Source organism: Sclerotinia sclerotiorum, genomic scaffold, assembly GCF_000146945.2.
Source record: "Sclerotinia sclerotiorum 1980 UF-70 scaffold_4 genomic scaffold, whole genome shotgun sequence".
NCBI lineage: Eukaryota > Fungi > Ascomycota > Leotiomycetes > Helotiales > Sclerotiniaceae > Sclerotinia > Sclerotinia sclerotiorum.
Window position 1 is genome coordinate 914485 of NW_001820832.1, and position 26802 is coordinate 941286.

The 26802-nt window shown below is 39.2% G+C and overlaps 8 protein-coding genes across 8 annotated transcripts; 5 read left to right on the forward strand and 3 right to left on the reverse strand.

Annotated features, from left to right (window-relative positions):
* Positions 1-1254: 1254 nt before the first annotated feature.
* SS1G_03438 (hypothetical protein) lies at positions 1255-2260 on the forward strand (the record flags this gene model as incomplete). The annotated part of the gene is made up of 4 exons (XM_001595299.1): positions 1255-1302; positions 1358-1597; positions 1656-1907; positions 2135-2260. 4 exons carry the CDS (start codon positions 1255-1257, stop codon positions 2258-2260), a joined length of 666 nt encoding a protein of 221 aa, XP_001595349.1.
* Positions 2261-5130: 2870 nt separating this feature from the next.
* SS1G_03439 (hypothetical protein) lies at positions 5131-6284 on the reverse strand (the record flags this gene model as incomplete). The annotated part of the gene is made up of 3 exons (XM_001595300.1): positions 5131-5503; positions 5555-6017; positions 6068-6284. The coding sequence occupies 3 exons, from the start codon at positions 6282-6284 to the stop codon at positions 5131-5133; spliced, it is 1053 nt and encodes a 350-aa protein (XP_001595350.1).
* Positions 6285-7535: 1251 nt separating this feature from the next.
* SS1G_03440 (hypothetical protein) lies at positions 7536-9285 on the forward strand (the record flags this gene model as incomplete). The annotated part of the gene is made up of 3 exons (XM_001595301.1): positions 7536-7862; positions 7918-8322; positions 8371-9285. 3 exons carry the CDS (start codon positions 7536-7538, stop codon positions 9283-9285), a joined length of 1647 nt encoding a protein of 548 aa, XP_001595351.1.
* Positions 9286-12950: 3665 nt separating this feature from the next.
* SS1G_03441 (hypothetical protein) lies at positions 12951-13271 on the forward strand (the record flags this gene model as incomplete). Its single annotated transcript, XM_001595302.1, has 2 exons — positions 12951-13030; positions 13079-13271. 2 exons carry the CDS (start codon positions 12951-12953, stop codon positions 13269-13271), a joined length of 273 nt encoding a protein of 90 aa, XP_001595352.1.
* A 2205-nt stretch (positions 13272-15476) lies between these two features.
* SS1G_03442 (predicted protein) lies at positions 15477-16678 on the reverse strand (the record flags this gene model as incomplete). The annotated part of the gene is made up of 3 exons (XM_001595303.1): positions 15477-16085; positions 16346-16529; positions 16659-16678. The coding sequence occupies 3 exons, from the start codon at positions 16676-16678 to the stop codon at positions 15477-15479; spliced, it is 813 nt and encodes a 270-aa protein (XP_001595353.1).
* Positions 16679-18218: 1540 nt separating this feature from the next.
* On the forward strand, positions 18219-18721 carry SS1G_03443 (predicted protein; the record flags this gene model as incomplete). The annotated part of the gene is made up of 2 exons (XM_001595304.1): positions 18219-18366; positions 18615-18721. The coding sequence occupies 2 exons, from the start codon at positions 18219-18221 to the stop codon at positions 18719-18721; spliced, it is 255 nt and encodes an 84-aa protein (XP_001595354.1).
* Positions 18722-19514: 793 nt separating this feature from the next.
* Positions 19515-20577, reverse strand: SS1G_03444 (predicted protein; the record flags this gene model as incomplete). The annotated part of the gene is made up of 4 exons (XM_001595305.1): positions 19515-19586; positions 19819-20021; positions 20476-20525; positions 20567-20577. The coding sequence occupies 4 exons, from the start codon at positions 20575-20577 to the stop codon at positions 19515-19517; spliced, it is 336 nt and encodes a 111-aa protein (XP_001595355.1).
* A 2298-nt stretch (positions 20578-22875) lies between these two features.
* On the forward strand, positions 22876-26326 carry SS1G_03445 (hypothetical protein; the record flags this gene model as incomplete). Its single annotated transcript, XM_001595306.1, has 5 exons — positions 22876-22968; positions 23218-23428; positions 23477-23548; positions 23597-23815; positions 23868-26326. 5 exons carry the CDS (start codon positions 22876-22878, stop codon positions 26324-26326), a joined length of 3054 nt encoding a protein of 1017 aa, XP_001595356.1.
* Positions 26327-26802: the final 476 nt, after the last annotated feature.

Sequence of the window (26802 nt, forward strand, 5' to 3'; positions counted from 1 at the left end):
TATTCACTTGGAAGTGAAGTCGTTACTAGATCAAGTAGAATGTAGGTAAACTAATTGCTAACTAAATTGAGCACGAAGCTCCTTAACCACGAGACTAAATGAATGTTTATATACCCTATATCACCTTTTGAGGACCTCTGGGACCCTAAGGTCCAAAAGGTCCTCAAGGTCCTCGAGGTCACGTGAATTAATGAATCGTGACACTAGTGCCTTGTGCACGTGCTACGCAGAAACCATTCACTTTAACAATTATTTTCAATTTATATAATTTCAAAACTTTATTGAATAACATTAATTTAAAAATATTAAGTTTTAATATTTTATCAAATTATATTTATAAAATTTTTATATTTATTATTGATTGAATAAAATGTCTTTTTTTTTCAAACTTTATTTATATTGAAACAAATAAATAAATAAATTGTTACGTGACGGTTGTTACCCACTAGTGGCTCACGTGCACTAGCCCCGTATATAAAGACCTTCTTACTTAGAATCTTCTTAGTTCTTTAGTTTTAGATTCTAAGTAATTGAATTGACTCCGTTTACGACTTTTCCGTCACATAAATAAATAACTTCAAAAATTTATATTGATTCAAATTTTCATATAAAAATAAAGTAAATAATAATAATAATACAAACTGTAATTTACACCTAGCAATGCTGTACTTTAAATAAAGTACCCAAACCTACAGATAATGCATCCTGCATAGCAGTAAGATTTCAATATCTGCTCCCCGCTACCAGCCTGGCTTGATGACTGCAAATTGAAGCATGCATTTGAATACGGAGATATTGGATTTGCCTCATATTTGCTTAATACCCATGAAGCTACTCAGCTATGTTTTTAGAATCTTGGATCCATGTGCTTTCACTGGTTTGCCGTTTCTTAGGTGGAAAACTGTGTTTCTACCCGCAGATCTCACCCCGATAAGTACACTCATCTCTCATCTTACTTCTCTTACAATATCCACTCATATTCGGCCACGATCTTATCAATCAAGATCCTGCAGGTTTCTCCATCTTATTCACTACAATGTCTGTTTCATTCCCCGCCATATGACCACATTTGCCAAGCGCTTGCAACCCCTTGTGTCATATTCACTAAAGTCGCCGACACGTACTCGGCGATAGCCAACCAAGTAAGATTCTGTTTGTACTAAAACGTATAAGGTCTCCAACACGAGAGACGAAAGCTGCAAATCAAACAGACATAATTTGATCGTCCAACATCAAGCCTATCAATCCTTCTACATGACTATTGACTACACTTCACATCCAGCCGATCTGGTTGGCTCCGGAGTATGTTCTCTTCGTTTTGGAAAATTCAATAAAAATATAACTTACTGTGATATAGAAACTGCAAAATGCACCAAACCATGTTGGTATCAAGGACCTCAAAAACGCGATACCTGCGCATTGCTTTAAGCCGTCCCCTCTTAAATCTTTGTTCTGGCTCCTGCATGACGTGGCATTGGCTATGTTGATCGGATATTTTGCTGCTTGTTATATTCCCTTGGTCGAAACCTCTGTTATTCGCTATGTGTTATGGATATTGTATGCTTGTGCACAAGGCATAGTCTTCACTGGTATCTGGGTTTGTACAACTTTACCCATCTGATTTGATTCGATGTTTTCCTAACAACCAATATTAGGTTCTTGGTCATGAGTGTGGTCATGGTGCATTCCTTCCCTGGGAGGTCGCCAATAATGCCATAGGTTTTGTCCTGCATTCACTACTGCTGACACCATACTTCTCTTGGCGATCAACGCACCGCAGACACCATATTTATGCAAACAACATGAAGCTAGACCACAACTACGTTGCTCCTCGCCGCTCAGAATATCAAAAGTTCTTTGGACCTAGAATTGAGGCCATTGAAGACCTGACTGAAGATGCTGCTCTGGTAACCCTTTTGCGAATATTGTTACAGCAGGTCCTCGGTTGGCCGTGGTACTTGATTAACAATATCACCGCCTCTTCCCAAAGCCTCATTGGTCCCAGGTCTAGTATTTTCCTCGGCAACAGTCACTTTGCTCCCTGGGGATCATTGTTCAGAGTTGAAGAAGCACATCTCATCTTACTGTCTGATATCGGTCTTTTGGCTACAGGCACTCTTATTTATCAATGTAGCTTGAGGCTTGGTTGGTCATTGGTGCTTCCGATTTACTTCCTACCATATATGTGTCTCAACCATTGGATTGTTGTGATTACGTACTTACATCACACACATCCAAAACTACCAAAATTCGAAGCTGAGGCTTGGACCTTCATCAAAGGAGCTACTGCAACTATTGACCGCCCGATCCGCTATGTTGGAAAACATTTCCTTCACAATATTGCTGATTACCATGTAATTCACCATTTATTCTCGTGAGTCATCAATATTCTCTTGCTCTGGTACTTTGATCTTTAGTTCTCACTCTAAATCTACAGACGTATACCCTTCTACCACACAGAAGAAGCTACGAAGGCGATTATTCCACTTTTGGGTCCTGATTACCACACTGCAAAGACAGGAAAGTTCATAGAGAGTCTCTGGGAGTCTTTCACTCAATGCCAATATCTTGAAACTGACACTATTGAAGACCCAAATGAGCAGGCATTGTGGTACAGGAAAGGTCCAGCGCCCCCACCAGAAATCAGTATGAACCGCAAGAAATGGTTTTGGTAATACTGGAGATTTTGGTCATATTGGTTGATTGATTTATTAATTTAATTTACGTCCTTTCTCAGTCCAAGATTTTATAGAACAACTAGAATTTATAGGTATTAATAAATAACTTTTATTTTAATAAGAATAAACATTTTGTCACGGTTGCTCTCAGGGTGAAGGCTGTATCACTATGACGTCTACAAGCAAGAGCCCTTCAGATACTATATCAGCAAATAGCTAGTAGAACGCCCAATTATTAGATTGTAAAACTCTACAAAATCTTTCTTTAGTATGACTACGTCAGACTTTTTTCAATCTGATATTTTTTTTAATAATGTTTTATAAAAGAAGAATAATTCATTTTATTATAAAAGGATAATAAAAGATTTTGTTAAAAGGAATGACCTCACACAGGGAATAGTGGTGTTACGTCCAAAACGATTAGTATGTCACATGACCATAAAACATGTGATGGAACGGTGAGGAACGAACGTTCCTAGGAACAACCAGGAACGACGATTCCTAGTTAACCATAGGCACAAAGGACTATATAATCAAGATGGATTTCTTTTGTATAGAGCTTCGTGCTCAAGGTCAATCATTTAGTATACTCTACTATTAGTTACGAATTGCATTATTGTCATTACTTTAAGTCCCTGCTTGACGCCTAGTTATAAACCACCTCGAGAGCCTAGAGCACTTCCACGTGATCTAGACGGCAAACCTCGTAACAAGCTTCGCAATTCTGTAGAACTAAGAGAAAGAGTGATTAACACACTAGACCAATATTACCTCAGTTCTGCCCTATCAGCTTCCCACTATTCCCTGTGTAAGGTCATTCCTTTTAACAATTTTTATTGAAAACTTATTTCAAATTTTAATATTTTTCAAATTTGTATATAAATGTTACGAGGTTTGCCGTCTAGATCACGTGGAAGTGCTCTAGACTCTCGAAGTAGGTTTATAACTAAATGTCAAGCAGGGACTTAAAGTAATGACAATAATGCAATTCGTAACTAATAGTAGAGTATACTAAATGATTGATCTTGAGCACGAAGCTCTATACAAAGGAAATCCATCTTGATTATATAGACCTTTGTGTTCTAGCTGATCAGTAGGATCAGTATGACTCAGTACTGAGCTTGCTGATCCTCACTGAGTCAGTCACATGATATTGGTAACACGTGAGCGTCTTCTTGTTACCCGGCGTAACAATAAATCTTATATAAATCAAAAATCAAAATTTCAACCTTCAATTTCTTGACCAATAAAATCGTGAAAATTCTAAAATTTTCAGAATCTATTTATTACTATATAAAGATTTTTAAGTTGAAATTTCAATTAATTCAATGTATTGATTATTGAATAATTAATATATCAAAATCATCATTTTTGGTGTAAAAGGGTGGCCGAGATTTGGTGTGGCCAAGAAGTGGGGTACTAGACTTATATCTTCCTTTCTCAATATTAATAATTACAAAAAGTAATAGACTATTCTATATGAACTAATCCATATCCAAATCAAATAACCTTTTGTAAAGAAAATATCAACACCATTTCCCTATCCACCCACCCGCTCCACTCGTTCCATCAACTTAAGCTTAATTTATTGGTATCAATGAGGTCCTTTATATGCCTAGCATGCACTCCCCTTCGTCATAGCATCGGCACGGTTAGATCCTCCGTCTATCCATCTTACCTCTGTAATCTCCTTTCTCTCATATGCTTGCCAAAAGCGTATGAGGTCAATCATAAGTCTCTTTTCCAACGTTGTACCCAACTTGACCAAGCAATCGTATAAGGGTTTTGAGTCAGTTACCAGGCTAATTGACGGTAACATACAAGAACAAAATATAGAAACTCCACATGTTACCTTTAGAGAATGCAATTGTGCTTCAGAGCCTCGAAACTATTCCATGTGTCAAACATTAGTCCTGAAAGTAAAGGAATACATTGGGTATGCGTGGCCCAAAACCCGGCGGAATTCTTAAAGGCCCCATAGAAGATGGTAGATATCACTTTCTTACAGGCCCAAGTGAAGACTCTATAGGCCTACATCTCGTACTAAATTTGAAGATATATACGTTAAATGCTAATAAGTCAGGCTTGATCATTGAATGTCATTTCACAGTCCTAGCTTTCTGCTATTTTGAATGTAGAAGAGCTTTGCTGGAATATCACTATGTATTAAACCGATATAATGAGATACCATTCAGTAAATTCCTTAATTTTTGCAGTGGGATATAGATGGGGAAACATAGAACTTGGGTGTTGGCCGTTGCGATGAATATTCACTCATATTACAAAACGTCATTGTTTATGCTTTGAATTTGCACCATATAGATGCTTCTAAAAGGTCAACTAAAAATGAATACCTAGCTCTTCTTTGCTACACTTGTAATCGCTCAAATTTCCTTCATCGGGTTTGAGTTCGCTCCCATTACACATCCGACACACATGTAGTAAATGTACTTTATATATGATCCTCACCCAGCACAGTCGGCTCCAACCTGTAATAATTCCCTTCTGCAGCGAAAGCTTTTGCGCTATTTCCTCCCCGCCTGGGAGGTGGGTCACCTGGATTGTTTGATTCGTACTGGTTGCTTGACTGACCGGTGCGAGAGCGAGAAGTAGTGCTCCGGAACCAAGTATATATTGAAAGGATGTATCTGTTGTTGATGAACCTCGAAAGAACTTGTTTGCAAGACAGAAGGCACCCTGAGATGAGGTAAATACTTGTCTCGATCACAACCCACATGATTAATGGGGCCGCGTTATAAGTTGGGTCGCTTGCATATGTGTTTAAGAAGAATTGAACGAATCGAATGATTGCTGTCACAAGACCACTGTATTTGAATTAGTGACTGGTAAGACCTTATCCACATGTTTCAACTTACGCGCTTGCTACCAAGAAGGTAAATATAATACCTATCTTTACATGATCGGCGACATGAAGCTTTCGTAAAACCGGAATAGGTAATATGAGCATTGCAACATCCGTAAGAATGTTGGGAAGACCACTGTATGTAAGATGAGCCTGAATATTATTGCAGTGAGCTCCAGGTATGGTAGAAACCCAGGCAGCGGTAGGATGTTTACCACACTGAAAGCCAACTGTGAAGGTATTCACCACAGCACTCAATGATATAACAGCAAGAACTGTCCAGCAGCAAGCTTTTGTGAACCGATCCACGAAAATACGCAGATAGAGTACCAAAACTGACATCTTTGGAAACGATACCGCAAAGCAGTAAAGTATTGGGATGGTGTAAAATCCATTCCATCCCCATGAAGTAATCTTTTCTGGCATAACCTGAATCACCTTTTCAAACCGTGTACCGACACCTAGGGATGGAGCGACTGAGATAGTTAGCAAATGACTTTAACACCAACGAATGGTATGTATTTACTCAAGCCATCGATGCAAAGACCCAAGCAAGTGAGCCATCCCGCAATCATGAGCACATCTTCCCAGCCAAATCCAGCTTTTTGGTAGTATCGAGACAAGAACCTGAGCGCGAGAAAAAGAGTATCTAATATAATAAAGACGATGCATGTGATTATCAAAGATCTTGTATTGGTCTCATCTAAATAGGCTTGGCTAAACACCGATTCAGTGGATGACATCTCGGCAGTTGTAATGAGGGGAAGTAAAGATGAGGAATGAGCTAGAGATGTGTGTATATTTAAACAAACTAAAACTATAGAAAACTCAAGTAATAAACAATACACTGGGGCAAATACTAGATTAACGTTCCATAGTTTTCCAACTAACGCTTCAACCAGCAGCGGAGGCTGCACTGTTTGCGGAATTCGTCAGCCCCGACAAAGATCAAGAGTGTCACGTTGAAAACGAAGAGGTTGACCTGCATACCTTTGGGCGCATTACATTCTGTATTGGAGAGGGGGAAGAAGCTGTTAGTTCGCTCGGCAAAAGCCTGTATACGACGTCTTTTTGGGAGCAATTGAAATGAAAAAAAAAATTAAAAAAATCCAAACCTCTTTAAGTACAATTTAATTGAATTATATAAGCAATGTTACCGAGCACTGTGAGTATGTATCACGATGGTTTATATAATTTAATTCTATTAGATCAAGATTATATTATTTTTTATTAATTAATATATTAGATATATACAAAATATTATAATTTAATTGAAAGTTAAATAATTGAATTTAAAAATTTTTGAAACTTTTCCGTAGATTTTTAAAAGATTTTTAATTTTAATAATCTAAAGTTTATAAAATGTTAAAGTGAATGGTTCCTGCGTAGCACGTGCACAGGGCACTAGTCCTATTAGGACTAGATTGAGAAGCTCTCTGTAAGAGAGCTTCGCACTTCCGTAGAACTTAGAAGAGAGATTAACCTACTAGACCAATATTACCTCAGTTCTGCCCTATCAGCTTCCCACTATTCCCTGTGTGAGGTCATTCCTTTTAACATAAAATAATAAATTTTTTTATTTTAATTATTGATTTATAAATATTCAGTTTTCAATTGTAAAGCTGTAACATATAATAGGAAATTACAATATATAATAGAAAATCATAATATCCTAGACGGGGGGGAATTATATCCTAGATCGGCCCAAAAAGACGCCATATTACTGCATATCGGATAGGCCGGTCCTACCATCTACCACACCGAGTACACACGCCTCTGGCCTGCATCCAGCTCTCCTTTGACAACTTGAATGATTGAGATCCGAAAGCCTTTCGCACTCTGTGTACAACATACATAGGTATGCTTTAATCGAGATTTTAATCACACATCATCCAATTTGGTTTCCATCAACAAGAATTTTCTATACATCTTGACAATCCATCTTCACGTAAATTGGTTGCCCTCGAGTTTCATGGTAGAGACTCCAAACCAAAATGCCGACATTCCAGTTCTCGGAAAGTTCTACCCCACCACAGCCTTTGTTTCCTCAGAGAAAACAGCTGCTAAATCACGTTGTCGATGGTTTGGCTCAAGTAAGGCCAGAATCTATCTGGGCAAAGATACCAAGAGACCCTCTTAGCTATGACGCTGGATACCGCAACATTAACTACAAGATGCTGGCAAATGCTATCAATGGAACGGCATGGTGGATCAAGAATGAACTCGGAGAATCAAAAAGTTTTGAAACGCTTGCATACTTTGGTCCCTGGGATCCGCGATATATAATCATCCTTCTAGCTTCCATCAAAGCGGGATACAAGGTACCACAAGCTCCCCGCTATACCTACTAGGTCGGATTAATTAACAGTCATACAGATGATCTTTCCATCTCCTAGCTATCCGGTGGTCGGACTCACAAAGCTGCTGGATCAATTGGATTGTAAGACAGTACTAACCTCCTCCCACAACAAATATGATATCGTATCCAAGCTATACACTGAGAGTGGCAGAGATTTTCATGAAATTCCGAGCCTCTCTAAGCTTCTTGACGAAGAATACGAACATTATGCACTCAACAAAACATTTCAATCCGCCAAATCAGAGCCCCTAATTGTCGTTCATACATCGGGAACTACTGGTATGCCAAAACCTTTAATCTACACTCATGATTGGGCAGCGAGCTGGATTGAGCAGAACCAATTGCCTGCACCTGGGGGACACACAAGCTTGGAACATATTATCCATGGAATTGAACTTTGTTCTGTTGCGCCTGCAAACCATGTAAGTTCGTCTTTGTTTCTGGTTATTTGCAAGTCTAATCGCAAGCAGGCCAGCAGTTTGTTGCCCAATCTTTTCGGCGCTATTCCGAACCAAATAAGGGTCCTTTTTCCTGTCCCAGATTCACCGGTTACTTGGGCTACGGCTCGAGAAATGATCCGACATAACTCTCCGGATCTTCTTCTCGCGGCAGCGCATGTCCTGGATGGCGTTGCCTCCGATATCAAACACATTGAGGAAATCTCTGGAAAAGTATCGATGATATCTTTCGGCGGAGGACCACTCTCTAAGCCTACTGGCGATATACTCACCAAGCACTTTCGTGTATTTGGCATGTATGGGACTAGTGAGATTGGAACCATCCACAAAATCATTCCTAGTGGTCGTTGGGATACGAGAAGCTGGAACAGCTGGAAGCCTCATCCAAAAGAGAACATGCAGTTTCGGCAACTGCATGATGACGTCTATGAAGCAGTCATAGTTCGAAATAACAGCCTCGAGGAAGAGCAATCGGTGTTTAAGATTTTCCCTGCATTGCAGGAATATCCCACTAAAGATATGTTCAGTCCAGATCCTCATCGAGAAGGCTTCTGGGCCTACCAGGGCAGAGTCGATGACCTTATCAAACTCAGCAATGGAGGTACTGTAAACCCTTCCAGATATGAGGAGATGATCGCTAGTGCATCGTTTGTAAAGTCGGCGGTGATGTGCGGTACAGGTAAGCCAAAGCCTGCCTTACTAGTTGAGTTGTTGGAACCATTATCAGATGGCTCCAGCGTTCTAGAAGATTTGTACTCATTGGTGGACGCTTGTAACGATGAATTTCCACCCCAGACATCAGTTGCAAAATCGAATATCATCATAACGTCCCCCAAAAAACCGCTTCCAAGAGCAGCTAAAGGGAGTATTCAGCGTGCGCCGGCTTTGCAGTTGTATGGAGTAGAGATTGATGGACTCTATAAATAGTTTAAGCTATGACTCCATATGATTGATAGTTATCTGGCACCAATAAAGCCTATCACCTAACTAGCTTTTAATCGGAGACGGCGAATGCCCCAGTTCAGATATATGAGAAAATGCTGCCAAAAACAAGGATATTGTTATCATTGAAGTGGAATTGTTCAATTAATTGTAGAAATGAATATCTACACTAACTAATATTTGATTTGCAGTGCAACATTTTGCGTTCTTATTAAAGTCTCTCGTTCTATTGTAAGAGTTATGGAATCTACTCATCACAGACTAAGCAAAATCACACCAAAGTCAATAATTTTTTCAACTATTCAGATCCTTGTTATCTTTATAAGATATTGAGATAATTTACTAAAGTTTATATATATTTATAAATAATCAATAAGAATTAACGTGGTTTAACACCGAGTGCACCATATCACCGAGTGCATCACTTTTACCTCAATTTGCACTTTCTAACTCATATCAATCAACAATCATTAAATCAATCAATTAAAACTATTAAAAGTCTAATAATCTAGGATCTATTATATTATTTTGACAAGTTCTTGAATTATGACCAGTTTTTCTACACTTACTACAGCATCGATTAGTAAATGATTCCCTATTAGAATTTCCCCTATTTTGACATTTGTTGTATTGAATCTGAATATCAATTTCTTATTGAGATAATATATCTGCAGCTTCTTATCCAGTAAGTATTCCTTCTTGATGTAATTGAGTCTTTTTCGTATATCGATATTTGTTTAATATCTTATCTGCCTTTTAAAGTAAATAGTTTTCTGGATTTAAAAGTGTATTTTCATATACCAATCTCTTTATACCTTTAGCTAAAGCTAGTACAGTTTCGAATATAGGTGTAAAGGAGCTTGATTGATGACGAGCTATTCGAGATTTCATTAAAGTTGATTGAGAAAAAACTTCAATTGAATTGTGAGGAGTTTGAGAGATCTAAAGGTTTAAATCGAAAGAGGGGAGTAAGCGTATAAATTCGAATATCTAATTTTGAGAATATAACTTGAAGGTCAAATAGTATTAGACCTATTCCTCGAAAGTTAGTTTTCATATTCTGAATAGTAAATGATTGTAAATATACAGCTTTAAAGATTATAAAGAATTCAATCTTGGTAATATAATTGATATAAACTTTGATAAATCCTTCAATTTGATAATTATATAAACGTTTGAGTATATCAAAATATTCAACATTAAATAATTGAATTAAATGATTTGAATATAATAATAATTTAAGATTGTGATCAAAAGGGTGTTTATAGACCAGCAATTGTATTTAACTTAGAATCTACAGGTGAAGAGCACCTGTAGATGGGGATAGCTACTCTATATATACACAAATGAATAGCCTAGTCGCAATGACTAGGCAAAAAGAAGTCATATTTATTCCTCCAATGATCTTACTTTACCGATAACCATTGATACCTAGTACTTGTCCGGATCTGATCCTCAGGTCACCTAAATCGCATACTAATCTCGAGTAATCGTATCATGTGTGGATATGGTTAATGTACCTGAGGTTTCTTATATAATAAGGGTGGGAGGAAAGCAGGGATTTCCGTCACAAAGATATATAATATCATTTGATTTGCAATATAATTGAAAAGATATTGATTCATAATTTTCATATCTATTCAATACTAATATTCGATATTTGCTCTTCTTTTGACGAATAGTATATTTATCGAAATATTTTAATCATTCTAGATCTATTTTATTATTCATCCATTTATTAGAAGTAGATTTAATAGCCTAATCTATAGGAAAATCGGTTTTAGTATATCAATTGGAAAAATGAACTTATTCTTGAATTACCAAAAATAAAAATATAATTTCACCTTCTTTATTATTATATATAATTACTATAGTCTATTTTCGATTATCTAATTATATTGTTTTGCTTCTATCATTTCGTTCAGTACTAATTACAATTATTCCAGGGTATATTATATCTATCATAAAACTAGTTTCATTGAAATTATAGAAATCGAAATCGATAATATCATATTTCACTTATATATTCGATATCAATCGAAACCACTCTTTGTCACACTCAAGAATACTGGGTAAAGTATCTTGTATTAGAAAATACTAAGCTAAGGAGAAAAGAAGAAGGAAAACAAGAGTAGAGAGTTTTCCTATGATTAAATACAAACGGGGCATGCCACGTGACCCGGAGGTGTGAGGCGTCACACTCTTTAATAAACTTGAGATCTTCACAAAGAACTCTTTGAAAATTATAAATATAACTAAAATACATCTTTAATTTTATATAACATTTTACAAATTGATGTTACGAGGTTTGCCGTCTAGATCACGTGGAAGTGCTCTAGGCTCTCGAAGTAGGTTTATAACTAGGCGTCAAGCAGCGATTTAAAGTAATGACAATAATGATATGCAATTCGTAACTAATAGTAGAGTATACTAAATGATTGATCTTGAGCACGAAGCTCTATACAAAGGGAATCCATCTTGATTATATAGACCTTCATGCCTATGGCTAGTCAGGACCGCTGCGCGGTCCTGGACAGCCAGCGTTCCTCAGCGGTCCATAACGTGACTTTAATCACGTTACCTTGGTTTAGTCATGTGACGCGGCATAGAAGATAGCCGTTGTAACAATTGATAAATCTAGAGCTTTCCAACTTTCTTTGTTCTTTACGATTCAAGAATATAATTTATTATATCTTCTATATCACTTAATTTAAATATAAACCCTTTCTTATCTATATCAATTATATATTGAATAAATACCTCCTCTTTTAAATTGATCATTTTATAATTATTTGTTCAAATTTCTATATAAGGGGCTAAACCATTCATTCTGCAAAGAAGTATTGTATACATTATATTATATAGCTTGTGTGACGCCTCACACCTCCGGGTCACGTGGCATGCCCCGTTTGTATTTAATCACAGGAAAACTCTCTACTCTTGTTTTCCTTCTTCTTTTCTCCTTAGCTTAGTATTTTCTAATACAAGATACTTTACCCAGTATTCTTGAGTGTGACAGCTTGACAGCCTTTCAAATGCTTAGTTTTTTATCTTTTTGAATAACTTCGATAGCTAAAAGCATTTTAGTTTCTTTCCTATTTGATTGCATAATAAATGATTGATAATTCGTGTGTTGAAGTTGGAAAGTACAAATTGAGATAAAAGTGATGCACTCGGTGATATGGTGCACTCGGTGTTAAACCACGTTATATTATAAAAAGAAAATTAAAAAAAACTGATTAAATTATATTATAATATATCATTTTAAGAAAATAATTGATTTCACAATGGGTTTGAGATTGAAGTTATATAAAATAAAAAAATAATACAAAAAGTTGATTGTCTTTCAAAAAGAAAAAGATAGAAACCTTCCTTTATATCTAATTACTAAGGATTACATAACCAGACATCTATAGAAACCTTATAACGTGGTTTATCAGCGAGCGGGCCATATCACCGAGCGGGTCACTTTTATCTCAATTTATATCTTTCAACTTCAATACGCGATTTATCAACAATATATTATGGAATCGAATAATCAAGAAGGTCGAATACTTTTAGCTATCGAAGCTATCAATAAAGACCAAAAATTAAGCATTCGGAAGGCTGCTAAACTATATAATATCCTGTGTACAAAGATTCAGTGCAGAATGGATAGTACTACCCCTTGTATCGAATCTCGAGCAAATAGTCATAATTTGACCAAATTAGAAGAGGAAGTGCTTATCTAGTATATAATCGATATAGATGAGAGAGGGTTTGTATCTAAATTAAGTAGTATAGAAGATATAGCGAATTATATCCTCGAATCATGGGGTGCGAAGAAGATTGGAAAACTCTGGGCTTATCGCTTTGTTAAACGATACTCAGAATTAAAAATATGTTTTAATTGTGTTTATGATTTTCAAAGAGCTCTTTACGAAGATCCCAAGCTTATTGAAGAATGGTTTGGATTGGTATCGAATATATAGGTGAAATATGGTATTATCGATTCCGATTTCTACAATTTCGACGAAACTAGCTTTATGATGAGTATAATATGCCCTGGAATAGTTGTAATTAGTGCTGAACAAAATAGTAGAAGTAAGGCAATACAATTAGGTAATCGAAAGTGGGTTATAACAATTATATATAATAATAAAAAGAGTGAAATTATACCTCTATTTCTAATAATTCAAGGACAAGTTTATTTTTCTAATTGGTATACCGAAACCGATTTTCCTATGGATTAGGCTATTAAACCTACTTCCAATAGATAGATGAATAATAAAACAAGATTAGAATAATTAAAGTATTTCGATAAACATACTATTCGTCAAAGAAAGGGCAAATTGTGACGGAAATCCCTGCTTTCCTCCCACCTTTATTATATAAGAAACCTCAGGTACATTAATTATGTCTACACATGATACGATTACTCGAGATTAGTATGCGATTTAGGTGACCTGAGGATCAGATCCGGACAAGTACTAGGTATCAATGGTTATCGGTAAAGTAAGATCATTGGAGGAATAAATACGACTTCTTTTTGCCCAGCTATTGTGGTTAGGCCATTCATTTGTGTATATATAGAGTAGCTTTCCCCATCTACAGGTGCTCTTCACCTATAGATTCTAAGTTAAATACAATTGCTGGTCTATAAACACCCTTTTGATCACAATCTTAAATTATTATTATATTCAAGTCATTTAATTCAATCATTCAATATTGGATATTTTGATATACTCAAATGTTTATATAATTATCAAATTGAAGGATTTATCAAAGCTTATATCAATCATATTATCAAGATTGAATTCTTTATAATCTTTAAAGCTGTATATTTACAATCATTTACTATTTAGAATATGAAAGCTGGTTTTCGAGGAGTAGGTCTAATATCATTCGATCCTTAATTTATACTTTCAAAACTAGATATTAGGATTCGTACTTTTATCTCTTTATCTACCTCTTTAAAACTTATTAACTTCTGGATCTCTCAAATTCCTTATAATCCAATTGAGGCTCTTTTACAATCAACTTTAGTAAAAGCTCGAATAACTCGTCATAAATCAAGCTCTCCTACACCTATATTTGAGATTGTACAAGCTTTAGTTAAAGGTACAGAGAGATTAGCGTATGAAGTTACACTTTTGAGTGTTGAGAATCATATATTTCAAAGAGCAAATAAGGTATTAAGTAAATGTCGATATACTAAAAAAATTCAACTATGTAATAAAGGAGTACTTACTGGACAAGAAGCTGAATATATATTATCACAACAAGAGGTTGATAATCAGATTCAATACAACGAACATCAAATGAGGGAAATTTTAATAGGGAATCATCTACTAGTCGATGCTGTAGTAAGTGTGGAAAGATTGATCATAATTCAAGAACTTGTCAGAATAGTATAATAGATCCTAGATTATTAGATTCTTGATAGTTTCAATCAATTGATTTAATTGTTGTTAAATAATATGGGTTTGAAATGATAAATTGAGGTAAAAGTGGCCCGCTCGCTGATAAACCACGTTATATATGATTCGAAATCCCAACTTTCTCATAATATATTGATGGGTGGTGGTGATTAAATCTACTTCAGGTTATACCCCGAAGAGTGAATGATTACTCGGTAACACTAGGTACCCGCCTACCTAGGTAATTCTAAACTAAACTCCTTGTCTCTTCTATATGCATGCATAGATATTCGTCTCCATCCCATGATATACTTCAATATGTTATTCTTTCAAAAGCAGCAACATCACACTCCACTTTTACATATTCAAAATGCATATTCAAATAAATGATCAAACAACTGTTTAAATATTCAATATATACATATCCTCCTATTCCCTATCCCTATCCTTATCCCCCATCCTTAACCTCCTCAAATCCCCCATGGTATCGGTAGTAATGGTATCAAAAGAGCGCCCTATTTCCATATTTCATACTTCATGCTTGCTTTCCTCCAATTATATACAAATCCGGTTGTGGCAATTGAAGTTCCGTTTCGTATATCGTTCGTCACTGTTTGCCTTTGTATGGTACAATCTCATCGTGTCATCTCGTGTCGCTTCGTCTTTCCCCTATCTTTTATATATCATCGTGATATATATTCTCCGGTTTGGTAGATGACAAGGATTTCGTATCATCAACTCACATCACACCCCGTACCACGAAAACCGAAAAAATCTTCAAAAGAAGCCTCTTTCTTCCGAAATCGGTGTCATCCTCCCGAATTGCTCTCCGTCCTCCCTATCCAAAACCAAAAGCGGTCGGAATCCCTCTCTATTCACCATTCTCACCTTCTCCCTCCTCTCTTCACTCCCTTCCTTTACTCTTCTCTCCCATTCCCCATCCCCACTTTCCAATTCATTCCTCTCCGCAACAAATAGCCCTCTAGCGTAATCCCTAACGCAGAGCGCACCCAAAACCTGTAATCCCATTGCAACCATCACACCCCCCATCAAAGTCACATACCCCAAGTACATGATTCTTTTACAACCCTTTTCTGTCCATCCATCTTCTCCACCCGTCTTCCCCATAAAATCCGCAAATCCAGCAATATGTGATGATGCGGGGATGTGCGATGATATGCTGTAAGTTGCTAGACTTAATTCTTGACTATTGGTGTGGGATGGGATTTGAGTGGTGAAATCGAGAGAGGTGGTGGAGGAAGGGGCGCAGAGAATGGAGGAGGAGTTGGAGAGGAGGGTGAGGAGAAGCAGCCTGGGGATGGTGCTCAGGAGTGTGTCGAGGAGGAGGTAGGTTGAGAAACATAGGATTGAGAGTGCATGTTTCTGCTAGGTTGTTAGTTACTGTTCGTACCTGTATCTTTTCAAACTCGAAGAGTTCAAGAAAAAGAAAAAGAAACATCATAAAAACAATTCAATCCACCGCCAAATATTCATCTCCAGAACAAGCACTCCAACCTTTCACCCAAGCTGAACTTTTCACCCCCATCCACCTCCGGAACCATCGAAACAGCCTCTCTCTTCGTGACAAAACAACATATCCCTCTAAGAAAGCAAAATGAAGAACAGAAAAAGATAAAAATACGTACCCTAAAACCTCCAATGACACCAAAAACACTCATCACATTAGCAAAATGTAAATACATGCCATAGTTAGCCGCGAGATGAAATGGATCATCGGGTAATTGATGGACGAATATTGAAGAGAGGGTATTAGATGTGAGAGAGAGGAAAGCGATGAGGAGAGTGGTGGAGCGTGTTGAGGTTATGGATCTAGGTGGTGTGTTAGTTGGGTTCGAATGTTGATATTGATTGATATTGGTATGTGTTGTATGGGAACAGGAGGGAAGGAAAGAGGACGAAGGAGAGGGTAAAGTATGTGGTAGGAAATATATATCTTACCTTGATCTTAATCGTGTCATTGCTGCTAGAATAACTATATATCTTGTGAAAGAAGATTTATATTCTGAATCTGAAGTTGATCTTGTGCCCTTTCTTTCCTTTCCTATTCCTCCCAAAGTTCTAGATTCAAAGACCCAATTTTAGAATATCCTTCAATCCAATGTCCGATGTAGGATCCAATGTATTGATATTTAATTGTCGCGGTGAGGAGGTATCTCCGTAAATGCCCAAGTACTCTCAAGTACCTGGTGTATATTTATATGTGTATATATATAACAAAGAACCCCTCAACCCACCGTTTTCATACAAAACAAATGACGAGATTCGATGCAGATGGTTCGGAAAAAACCTTGTTCCAGATACGAGTATAGACTCTGCAGACTTTTCATAGGACGAAAAGAAAAAGAAAAGGAAAAGGAACAGATGAGAGTAAGTAGTGAGTAAGGTGGGAGATGATTAGATTCTTAGTACAAATAAGAGCTGTATTAGAAATGCTTTGAAATGAATAAATAAATGGATGTGTTGTGATGTGATGATTGCGATTTTGATTCCGTGGATTCCGAGAGGGGGCGGATAACGGATTGCTTTGATTACCGAATCGAATCGATCGTATGTACTAGATGCGATGCTGAATGGATGGGATGGAATGTTACAGAGTAAATATTATGACCCAGAGTTCGCTTGGCAGGGGAATGAGCGATTGTCTCGTTGCTGTAATCTATATACTTGTATGTATATGTGTATATATGTATATATGTGTGTTGGAATATTTATTTGTGGAGGTTTGAATGAAAGATGAGGGTGAGAGTGAGAGCGATAATGGGAGGTTCATAGAATGTATATATTATATTACATTGGGTGGATAGATACGAGTGTACTCCGTTGATTTCTAAGTATGCATCAACAATGAAAAGCTTAATTCCAATGACGTCCGGAATCCCATTGCGAGAGGGGAGGACCTGGGGTAGGTATGTATTTGGGAGTAGAATCAATAGATGCTGAGTGGGCGATGTCAAGCTTGATACAAAGGGTCTAGTGATTTTTGAAGGAAAATAAAAGCTATTGGAATTTTAGACTGATTCTAGATTGGAATAGTGTCAATTTGCTAGATGTTTAGAGAGCTTTTCTTGCTTTTGGATGGAAACATGGCATGGGTATGGATAGTCGGAGGAAGATGCGGAAGTGCCGGGTAGATAGATACTTGGTCGGAATTTAGAGGTCATTGGGTCATGTTATTGGGTCATTAGGTCATTGAGTTAATGCTTCGGGTTTATGTGCTTAAGACCGATTGTCCTTCGGTTTGTCTACTGGGTAGTTCTACTCCAAAAGAAAGAAAAATAGTATCGGCATCGAGTATGTATGCATCGACTATGCATACAGAGCATGTAGGTTCAGACGAAATAGGACGGAACAAATTTGTTGGACAAAGCTGATTGATACTCTTTCTCTTCGTCTACAGTAGTATGATCAATGATTACTGGTATTGGAGAGTTCCAGACCAGGTCGTGCTTTGTTGTACGAAAGCTCCACAATTAAGGCAGGAGAACAGGCTTTCCCCATATGTATATATATGCTGAGCGGCAAATCTACAAGGCTTCTGGACAATTCAAAGCGCGATTGATGTTTAGAGAAGACGTTACCTCGTCATCTCGTCACCTCATCACCTCATCGTTCGGAAGTCAAAAGGGATACAGGTCGATTGTTCGAGGTAGGTATTTTTGGATAAGGATTGTACTTGGTTGTTGGAATGGAAATCGACATATGAGTGAGGTCTGTGAGGTCTGAGAGAGGCATGATTGGCGATTAGTGATTATTTGATTAGTGAGCAATGAGTAAACTTGGTGAAGCAAGTTCTTTCAAAGTGATGAGAATGACTTCATGTTCTTGGAAGATACCGTGTGTTGAATTATCCTCGTATTCATGAGTGGTACGATAAGGCGGAATGCGTCGGATTAGATAAAATCAAAGCTTTGTTCCACCGACAAAGAAAGGTCAATGAGAAAGTTGAACGCAAGGCGAGAGATGTCGAGATATGGAATATTGGAAGGAAGATGGAAAGATGAGAAGGAGTGTCGTAGTCGAGTTAGAAATTGAGAGGCAGAAAAGATAAAGTAATTCTAATTCTGTATATCTGGTTTTCATCATGTGAAGATGTGAAGATGTGAAGTACACAGATAGATGACTTAGCATCTGCCGGTACTGCAAGGCACTCGAAAGCACTTCAAGGTTGCATGCATTTGTGAAGAAACGAAGAAATAAAAGGCTCGGTCGGGAGGAGTGCCGCGGAAGATCCTCAAAGCATTCAAAACTCAAAAACACGACACTGATGAACCTCGAGGTTCCTTTGGATCCCTTCACGAATTACGACTGCAGCGTAACATCCATCGAACTCCTTTTCGACATTTTGGCGGACAATTAGAGCTAGATTGTTAAATGTAGGGGGAAAGCATCTAGCATACCTACCTACCTACCAACATTTAAATTAGGAGTAAACGAAGAAAATACCTCGTAATGAAAATATATTAATCTGATTGGTTCACCGATTTTCCAATAGGACAAAGTAGAAATAGATAATTGTGTGCCGCCCTCGTATGCCGCGTTTCCCCAGATTTATTCAAAAAGGACTTTCTTTGGTGGATGGTCAAATTTTCTATGAAAGAATCCATTATTGATCATCGAAATAAAGGAATATTCTTTGGAAAGACGTCGGGTAATAAAGATTAGATGGATCGTACTCCGTACCGTACAGAGCAAGATCTCACATATATCGTATATCGACAGGATTCCGAAAATCTTGGAGATTCAAGGGGATTAATAATTTTGGACCGAGACCAGCAGGAGGACCCTGTTAACCCCTCAATTATTCGGAGATGCCTTTCCATGGGTAAAGGAAGATACGCCGTACTTTTCATTCCTTTTCGTTCCCAGCTTTGGAAAATGGTATCATAGGTAGGGAGTATCTCGTTGAGATTGAGAGGATCATTTTAAGGGTGTCAAAGTATTTCATCTAGTATTGATGTGGTATTTATGTAGTATTTATATAGTGTTTATGTAGTATTTATATAGTGTTTATGTAGTATTTATATAGTGTTTACGGAGGTATGTCGTATCTATATACTTTTCATAGTATTTCATCTGGTACCTAGGTGTATCAATATACTTCTAACCAAATCTCACGCTTCCCTTTGTCTCTTGCATTTCTTCCAAAACTCGCCAAGGCCAATAAATTTAAGTTTTGAATTGAAGGGGTAAACCTTTTGATATTGAGCTTTATCTGGTGCCAACGTCTGTCTTTGGTGATTGCTACTGACCCTGAAACTTTAATAAATTGCTTCAAGTAGCTATGGGTAGGTGTTTCTCCATCTGTGAAAATGGGTTACTCCGTATATCCTAATAGATTGAATGTGGAGTTGGGATATCGAAAAAGGCTCAAGAGCTCTAGAAAGATCAGAGATCAAAGATCAAAGTTCGAAGCTCAAAGCTCGACCCCTTCGTCTCAGAAATCGAAATTTGACTTTGATGTCCATATTAGAAGGATTATGATTGAGCCCTGCAGGCGGGGCTTCTTTACAATGGGCGATCCAAAGGAAGAAACAAAACGTCTTTGATGTAGGATCTTTTCATAAATGGATGCATATGTTTATATAGATTTGTCTGTGCCCGTTTTATTATATTAGACTCCCTCTCCGCTTTCCCTCCCGCTTAATATGCTTCCCGGCCTCATGTTGATTTGATGTCTTGTAAACGGTAAATATCAAATATCCCTTCGTGTCAGACTGATGACTTTGAGTATCCCGAAAGATGTCATTTTACATACCGGCACAGCGCAAGAACACTGCAGGCGCGGGCTCACCGGTCTGCTCCGGACTGAGACCCTAAGACTAGCCCGTTATTCAGTCCACACATACAGCATGCACATGGATACTTAGCACAAGGTACCACCGTAGCCACGTCTAATGCTATGAGATGGGGAATGGCGATGAAGCTTTTAGATAGAGGATGCTAAATTCCAATTTGCCGCCTCGGAGCCCTCAAAGGGATGAGTCTCTCTCCAAGGCTGAAACTCATGGTCATGATCATTTGCTTCAAATTCCTTGATTTTCTTAGTAACCTTATGTGCTCTGTGAAAATACTATGTACTGGCGAGGAAAGCCTTGGAAGAGCTGGAAAGTTCTTTGTACCTGTGAGGAGGTATCTATGCTGGAGTGGGCATTTGTGATGCAATTTGGGCGGGCGCATGCTATTTATATTGAGGTCACACAGTCACACACTCGGTGTTACTTGATATGTGAATGGCTAAACGGTTAGGCCAAAGGAAAGGGCTCACAAAGGAACTGCAACTATAATTACCGGGGCTACGAATGGCACGAGGTTTACAACAAAGTAAGGTTTGAGGATAGTTGGGGCAGAATAGAGTAGATGAGACTTGGCTCTCTATCCATGGGGGCTCATGAGAAATAGAATCATCTAAGAATTGCATTGCCCGTATGGTGAGAAGGGTAACGGTCGATGGATTGGATAAATGAATGAATGTATCCTACATATGACTGGGTGACTGGACTGGCTGGCTGACTGGATGGATGGATGGGATATGTGTATGAATAAAAGCAGGTACAATCAATCTCGTTTCCCATGACTTTGAATAATATCCTCAAAAAATAGTACACTCATTCATTAGTCAATCCTTCAATCCTTCAATTCTCCAAATGAAATTTCGGTCTATTCGTTTATGAAGTCAATATCCAGAACGGGCTTGCCTTAGAGGTACCTGGTCGTTTCGAATCATACCAACCAACCCATCAGATAAGAAAATAATTGTGTCCAAGGGAAAGTGTAATTGTCTTTCTAAGCACTTACTCCTTCTTGTCCTTTTACCTTTTACCTTTTGCCTTTTACCATTCCCACCTCACCTCACCCCGTCGTTGCTTGCTGGGACATATCCATGCTTAGCGTTCCCATTTTAATCGAGAAAGCCATATTCACGTCCCATCCACCATATCAAAGTGCTGCTTTACACTTTACACTTTACTACCTACCACAATAATAATAACTACTACCTACTAGGTACTTACTACAAGTAAAGTACAGTACAGTAAACTGTCACTCCTCCCGCCCGAACGACGCTCTATTGTATGAAAAAGTACCTAAGAGTGATACAACCTTTTGAGAACAAAGCAAAGCAGAGCAGAGCAGTGCATCTCTTTCTACCAGCCAAATTACCTTCTCCCTCATTCAAATTGATCATTTTCCTAAAAGAGAAGAGGATTAATAATTTTTTCTTCTCATGCTCTATGTTACAAACCGCAAGAACCCGTAAATATACCCTCGATACCTACTCAAGCAGCGAGTTCCCTCTTTTCTCCACTCTTCAATCTCAATACGAATTTCTATGGTCCGGAATTAAAAGAATAGCGAGGGACCAATACATAGACCACCGCACTCACAACTGAATATCATCACTTCCTTACAAGGGGGCCAATCTCGAAAGAAGGAAAAATAACCTTTCGAACCTTCTCATTCTTCTACATACGAATTACGACCCACTGCCACACGATTGTTCACAATTAGATATACTTCATATTCGGGGGCAACGACTTAATCCTCTTTCTTTTTTTTCTTCATAGTCGCGTGGCTACCTCCATCATCTTTTAATCTTTAGCAAGACCCGTTTGTCTTTGCTTCGATATTCCCGCCTGTCGTTTATGATTGAGACATCCTCAACACATCGTCAGGAAAAACCCGACATTCCCTCACCCACAACCGACGGAATTTTATAAGTTTGATGGAGGGCCAGCCTTCTACAGGTAATTCTCAATATCAATATCAATCTGCACAGTGGTCGCGACTTGTGCGGCGCAATACCCACGCCGATTCAAATTCCAGCTCCTCTCCGAGTATTCCTGGTCTCCCTCAGCTTCCAACTCAATTTATCCCCATTCTACTTCCCCAACAACCCTTATTTCACCAGCAACAACTTGCACAGTACAATAGGCTCATTTCTTCAGGCAGAAACAATAGTCTGCAAACCGCACCACTCCCCCCACTACTTTCAGCACAACATATTCAGGCTGTGCCCGGCCAGAGATCCAGCTCAAGTGGCGTTACGACGGAACGAAAACATAAACCTGCTGCGAGGGGCGGTCATGGGAATAGGGACGTACGAAAATATACCAAAGGCGAGCGCGCGCTCATAACAGAGAAGGAGACGTCAGCAACCATGTCGGGCAAGAAATTCGAGTTGACGGCTCAACTTCCCCCACGACCAGTTCCACAACATCAAAATTCTACATTATCTCGAGAATCGAATTCCGTACCTTCGACACCACATCAGCATGCGAGGAATTTCTCTTTCGAGTCAAGAGAACCCTCACCGAGTGCTCCTGGCAGCCATTCCCCTAGATCAGCATACTCTGAATCGAACATAACTCTACCCTCAAGACCACCTCCTGCCCCACGAAGGGGATGCCCATATGAAACAGCCATGGCCTTCACAAAACGGCGCATGGCTTATAGCCTTGGGACTGACCGATTGGAGCAATTGAACGATTCTGACATCAAGAGCAAACTATCGGATGATGAAGAGAAAAAGTTGTCCACAGACATGCGCGAATTGTATGATCGATTATTACCAACGGCTGAGACTGATGAGAGGAGGAGGAAGCTAGTACTAAAGCTAGAAGATATGTTTAACAAAGAGTGGCCTGGGCACGACATACGGGTACATGTTTTTGGGTCATCTGGCAATTTGCTTTGCACAGATGAGTCTGATGGTGAGTTGGAGAGCAGCTTAAAGATTTGAAACTCAACTAATAATTTAGTTGATATTTGCATAACGACAGACTGGAAGGCGATGGAGGGTGTGTGCATGATTGCCGAATTGCTTGCAAAGAGTAAGTTCTCAGAACTCGGTCAATGGCAACATAGCTGACAATTTGTAGATGGTATGCAAAAGGTAATATGTGTATCAACTGCCAAGGTTCCAATTGTCAAAATATTTGATCCAGATCTCAAACTGTTTTGTGACATGAATGTCAACAACACTCTTGCCCTCGAGAACACCCGAATGATAAAGACGTATATTGAGATCGATCCCCGGGTGAGGCCCTTGGCTATGATCATTAAGCACTGGACAAAGTCAAGGGTCATCAATGATGCTGGTAAGAATAGGCAATTTTTTTTTGGCACAACTGTTTCGCTCACATTTCATAGCATTCGGTGGCACACTGAGTTCATATACCTGGATATGCATGATCATCAATTTTCTACAAAGTCGAGAACCTCCTGTGCTGCCAGCTCTACATCAAAGACCTCACCTCAAGCTACCAACGAAGGAAGGCGGCGAGAGCAGCTTCGCAGACGACGTTGACGCCTTGAAGGAGTTTGGTCTGAAGAACAAGTCGACATTGGGAGAACTTCTGTTCCAGTTTTTTCGATTTTACGGGCACGAATTCGATTATGACAAGCAGGTTGTCTCGGTCCGAAGTGGAAAGCAAATATCGAAGCAGGAGAAGGGATGGTCGATATCAACGAATAATATGTTGTGCGTGGAGGAGCCATTCAACGTCGGTCGCAATCTTGGGAATACAGCAGACGATTTCTCATTCCGTGGACTTCACATGGAAATGAGGAGGGCATTCGATCTGATATCTGTCGGTAAACTGGATGAGTGCTGTGAAAAGTTCCAGTTTCCAAAAGAGGAGGAGCGAGTTTGGGAGAAGCCACCTCCATCTAAGAAACCAACCTTGACTGCTAGTCACCCGCCGCATAGATCTGGTAGAGGAGGCCACCGTGGTGGACGTAATAACCATTCCAATCGCAATTCGTCAGGTGGTAGCCGCAGGTCATCGAATAGCAATTATGATCATCCCATTTACCAGCAGCATGGGATGCCATCAAATATATCTACACAAGAACAATGGGTTCAGCAACAAGCGCAAGCACAGTTGCACAATCATCTTTATACGACATATTCGGTTTTACAGGCGCAAGAAAATACCTTAAGAATGCAATTGATGCAACAATCGTATGCAGAGCAGGCCCATGCTCAAGCTCAGGCTCAAGCACAGGCTCAAGCATATGCACAGTCACATGGTCGAATGCAAAGTGGTGGCATGCCGATCAAGCAACAACCTAGTGATCGAAGCCGACCCTCCTTATTTGATCAAGGGCCATTAACCGCGCCTATACGACCAGAAGGTATGTATTTCTACCCTCTTCAATATGCCGGGCAACAAATGTATGCATACCCAACCTCAAATACGAACCCATCGTCACCGCAGTTGAGTGCTGTCACTCCTGAGTTGAGAAGAAGTATGCATCGATCCACCGTCACAAATGGCTCGAATTCCAACATGATTCAATCGAATGGGTCAGTTAGGTCGCATTCACAACCTGGGACTCGTACCGCGCCTTCGCCTGTTTTATTGCAAGGGACTGGTCATCCGGCTTTGGGCGCCAATGGACTTGGAGCATATCAACCATCGCGACAGCACACTAGCGGAGTTGCTATCCCGAATTTTATTCCAGATGAGGCCACTGAGCAAGGATATGAGTCGAGGCGTACTGCAACCACTCCACCCGAGCTTAGCACGCCGAAGGAGTATGTTGGTTATTACGTCAATGAGCCACAAAACACATCTTCTCGTAAAGATATACCTCTACCGATACCTGCGTTTGGAGACTTGTCGGGAAATAGACGCCGGCTGTCAACCGATCAACTGCCGCAATCAATTCATGATCGGATTAAGCGTAATCCTTCAAGGTCGCCTTCCCCCCTTGGTAATGATAGGCATTTCTCACTAGCTCAATCTGCACCAGCTCAGCATACGATGTCGAGTTCCAATCTCCGTATCTTGAACAATAATGGGCCTTTGGTGGTAAACGGCTCTTCCACAGGGGGTCCTGGTTTGACTCATGAAACTACGGCTGCGAATGTGGGCCCAGTCTCTGGAGATAGATATTATCACACAACGGGATCCGTTGGATCAATATCTCAAGCCTCCGTTACTGAGAGTGATATCTCATTGGGGGAAGATCTTTCTGGGCAACTTACACCGAGGGATCCGAGAAACGCTCCGAACGGGATTTCTCCTTTGGTTGTCAACGGATCCAGTGCAATTTTGCCCGCCACAAACGGCACTATTAGCCATCAGCCCGTCTCTACAAATGGGCCGCCAATTGCGGACAATCTCGACGGGTCCTCACGATTGTCACCCAGTTCTAGGAATAAACTCGCTCGCCAAAATGGCGGTATGTCACCTCTCGACATAACGGGTAGCCATAATGATATCATCCCAAATGGATTTAACCATCTTTCACCCGTATATGAATCGCACACACCTTCACCGACGATCAACAGGAAGCTCGAGAATCTCAAGTTTAATGGGCCTGCTGTTTCGGAGAAAACCAATGTCGAGCATCCAAAGACAAGTTTAAAGCATTCAGTAGGAACCGAACAACCGGCCAAACAATTCACATCCAGTTTGAAACAAAACGGACATACTAGGGCTGCTAAGAGCGAGGGTAGTGGATTCGGAGTATCCTCAGGAAGCTGGCAAAAACCTAAGGGCAAAAAAGGACGAGGTCCTCCTGAGGCTAAGACTGCCAATGGTGGCAATGCTCACGGCGAAAAGCTCCCAGTCAACGAGAGCGAACGCAAAGGTGGTTAAATCATTGGTGGCCAGATAAAGAGATGTTCTCTTGATCAGATGAAAGCCAAGGTGAGAGTTGCTCGAGGGATCAACATGTGCTCAACGTTTGAATGAAAGGCTTAGTCCAACATCTGTGGGCGTATTGTGAAGCAAGTAGCTTACCTCGCGCACGTTGAATGGAGTTAAGAAGCTGCACGCGGAAAGGTGCATGTGAAAGTGCCATCTCTGCTACAGAAATGGCAGGGGAAAAGGGAAGTTTGTTTGCATACGGAATCTCCTTGGCTATCATCGAGTCAGCTTGTTTTACGACTATTATAGATTTCCTTTCCATGTCAGTCGACACATGGTCAAGAGCGAAAGCAAAAAAAGAAGAAATTAAACGAGTTTTTCGAAAACTCATTCATTCAGATGGATACTTTGTTAGGTTTTCTATCTATGCATTTGCGAAGCGATATGGTTCTGGGTTCCAGTCCGGGCGGCTTTTTCTGGTTTGG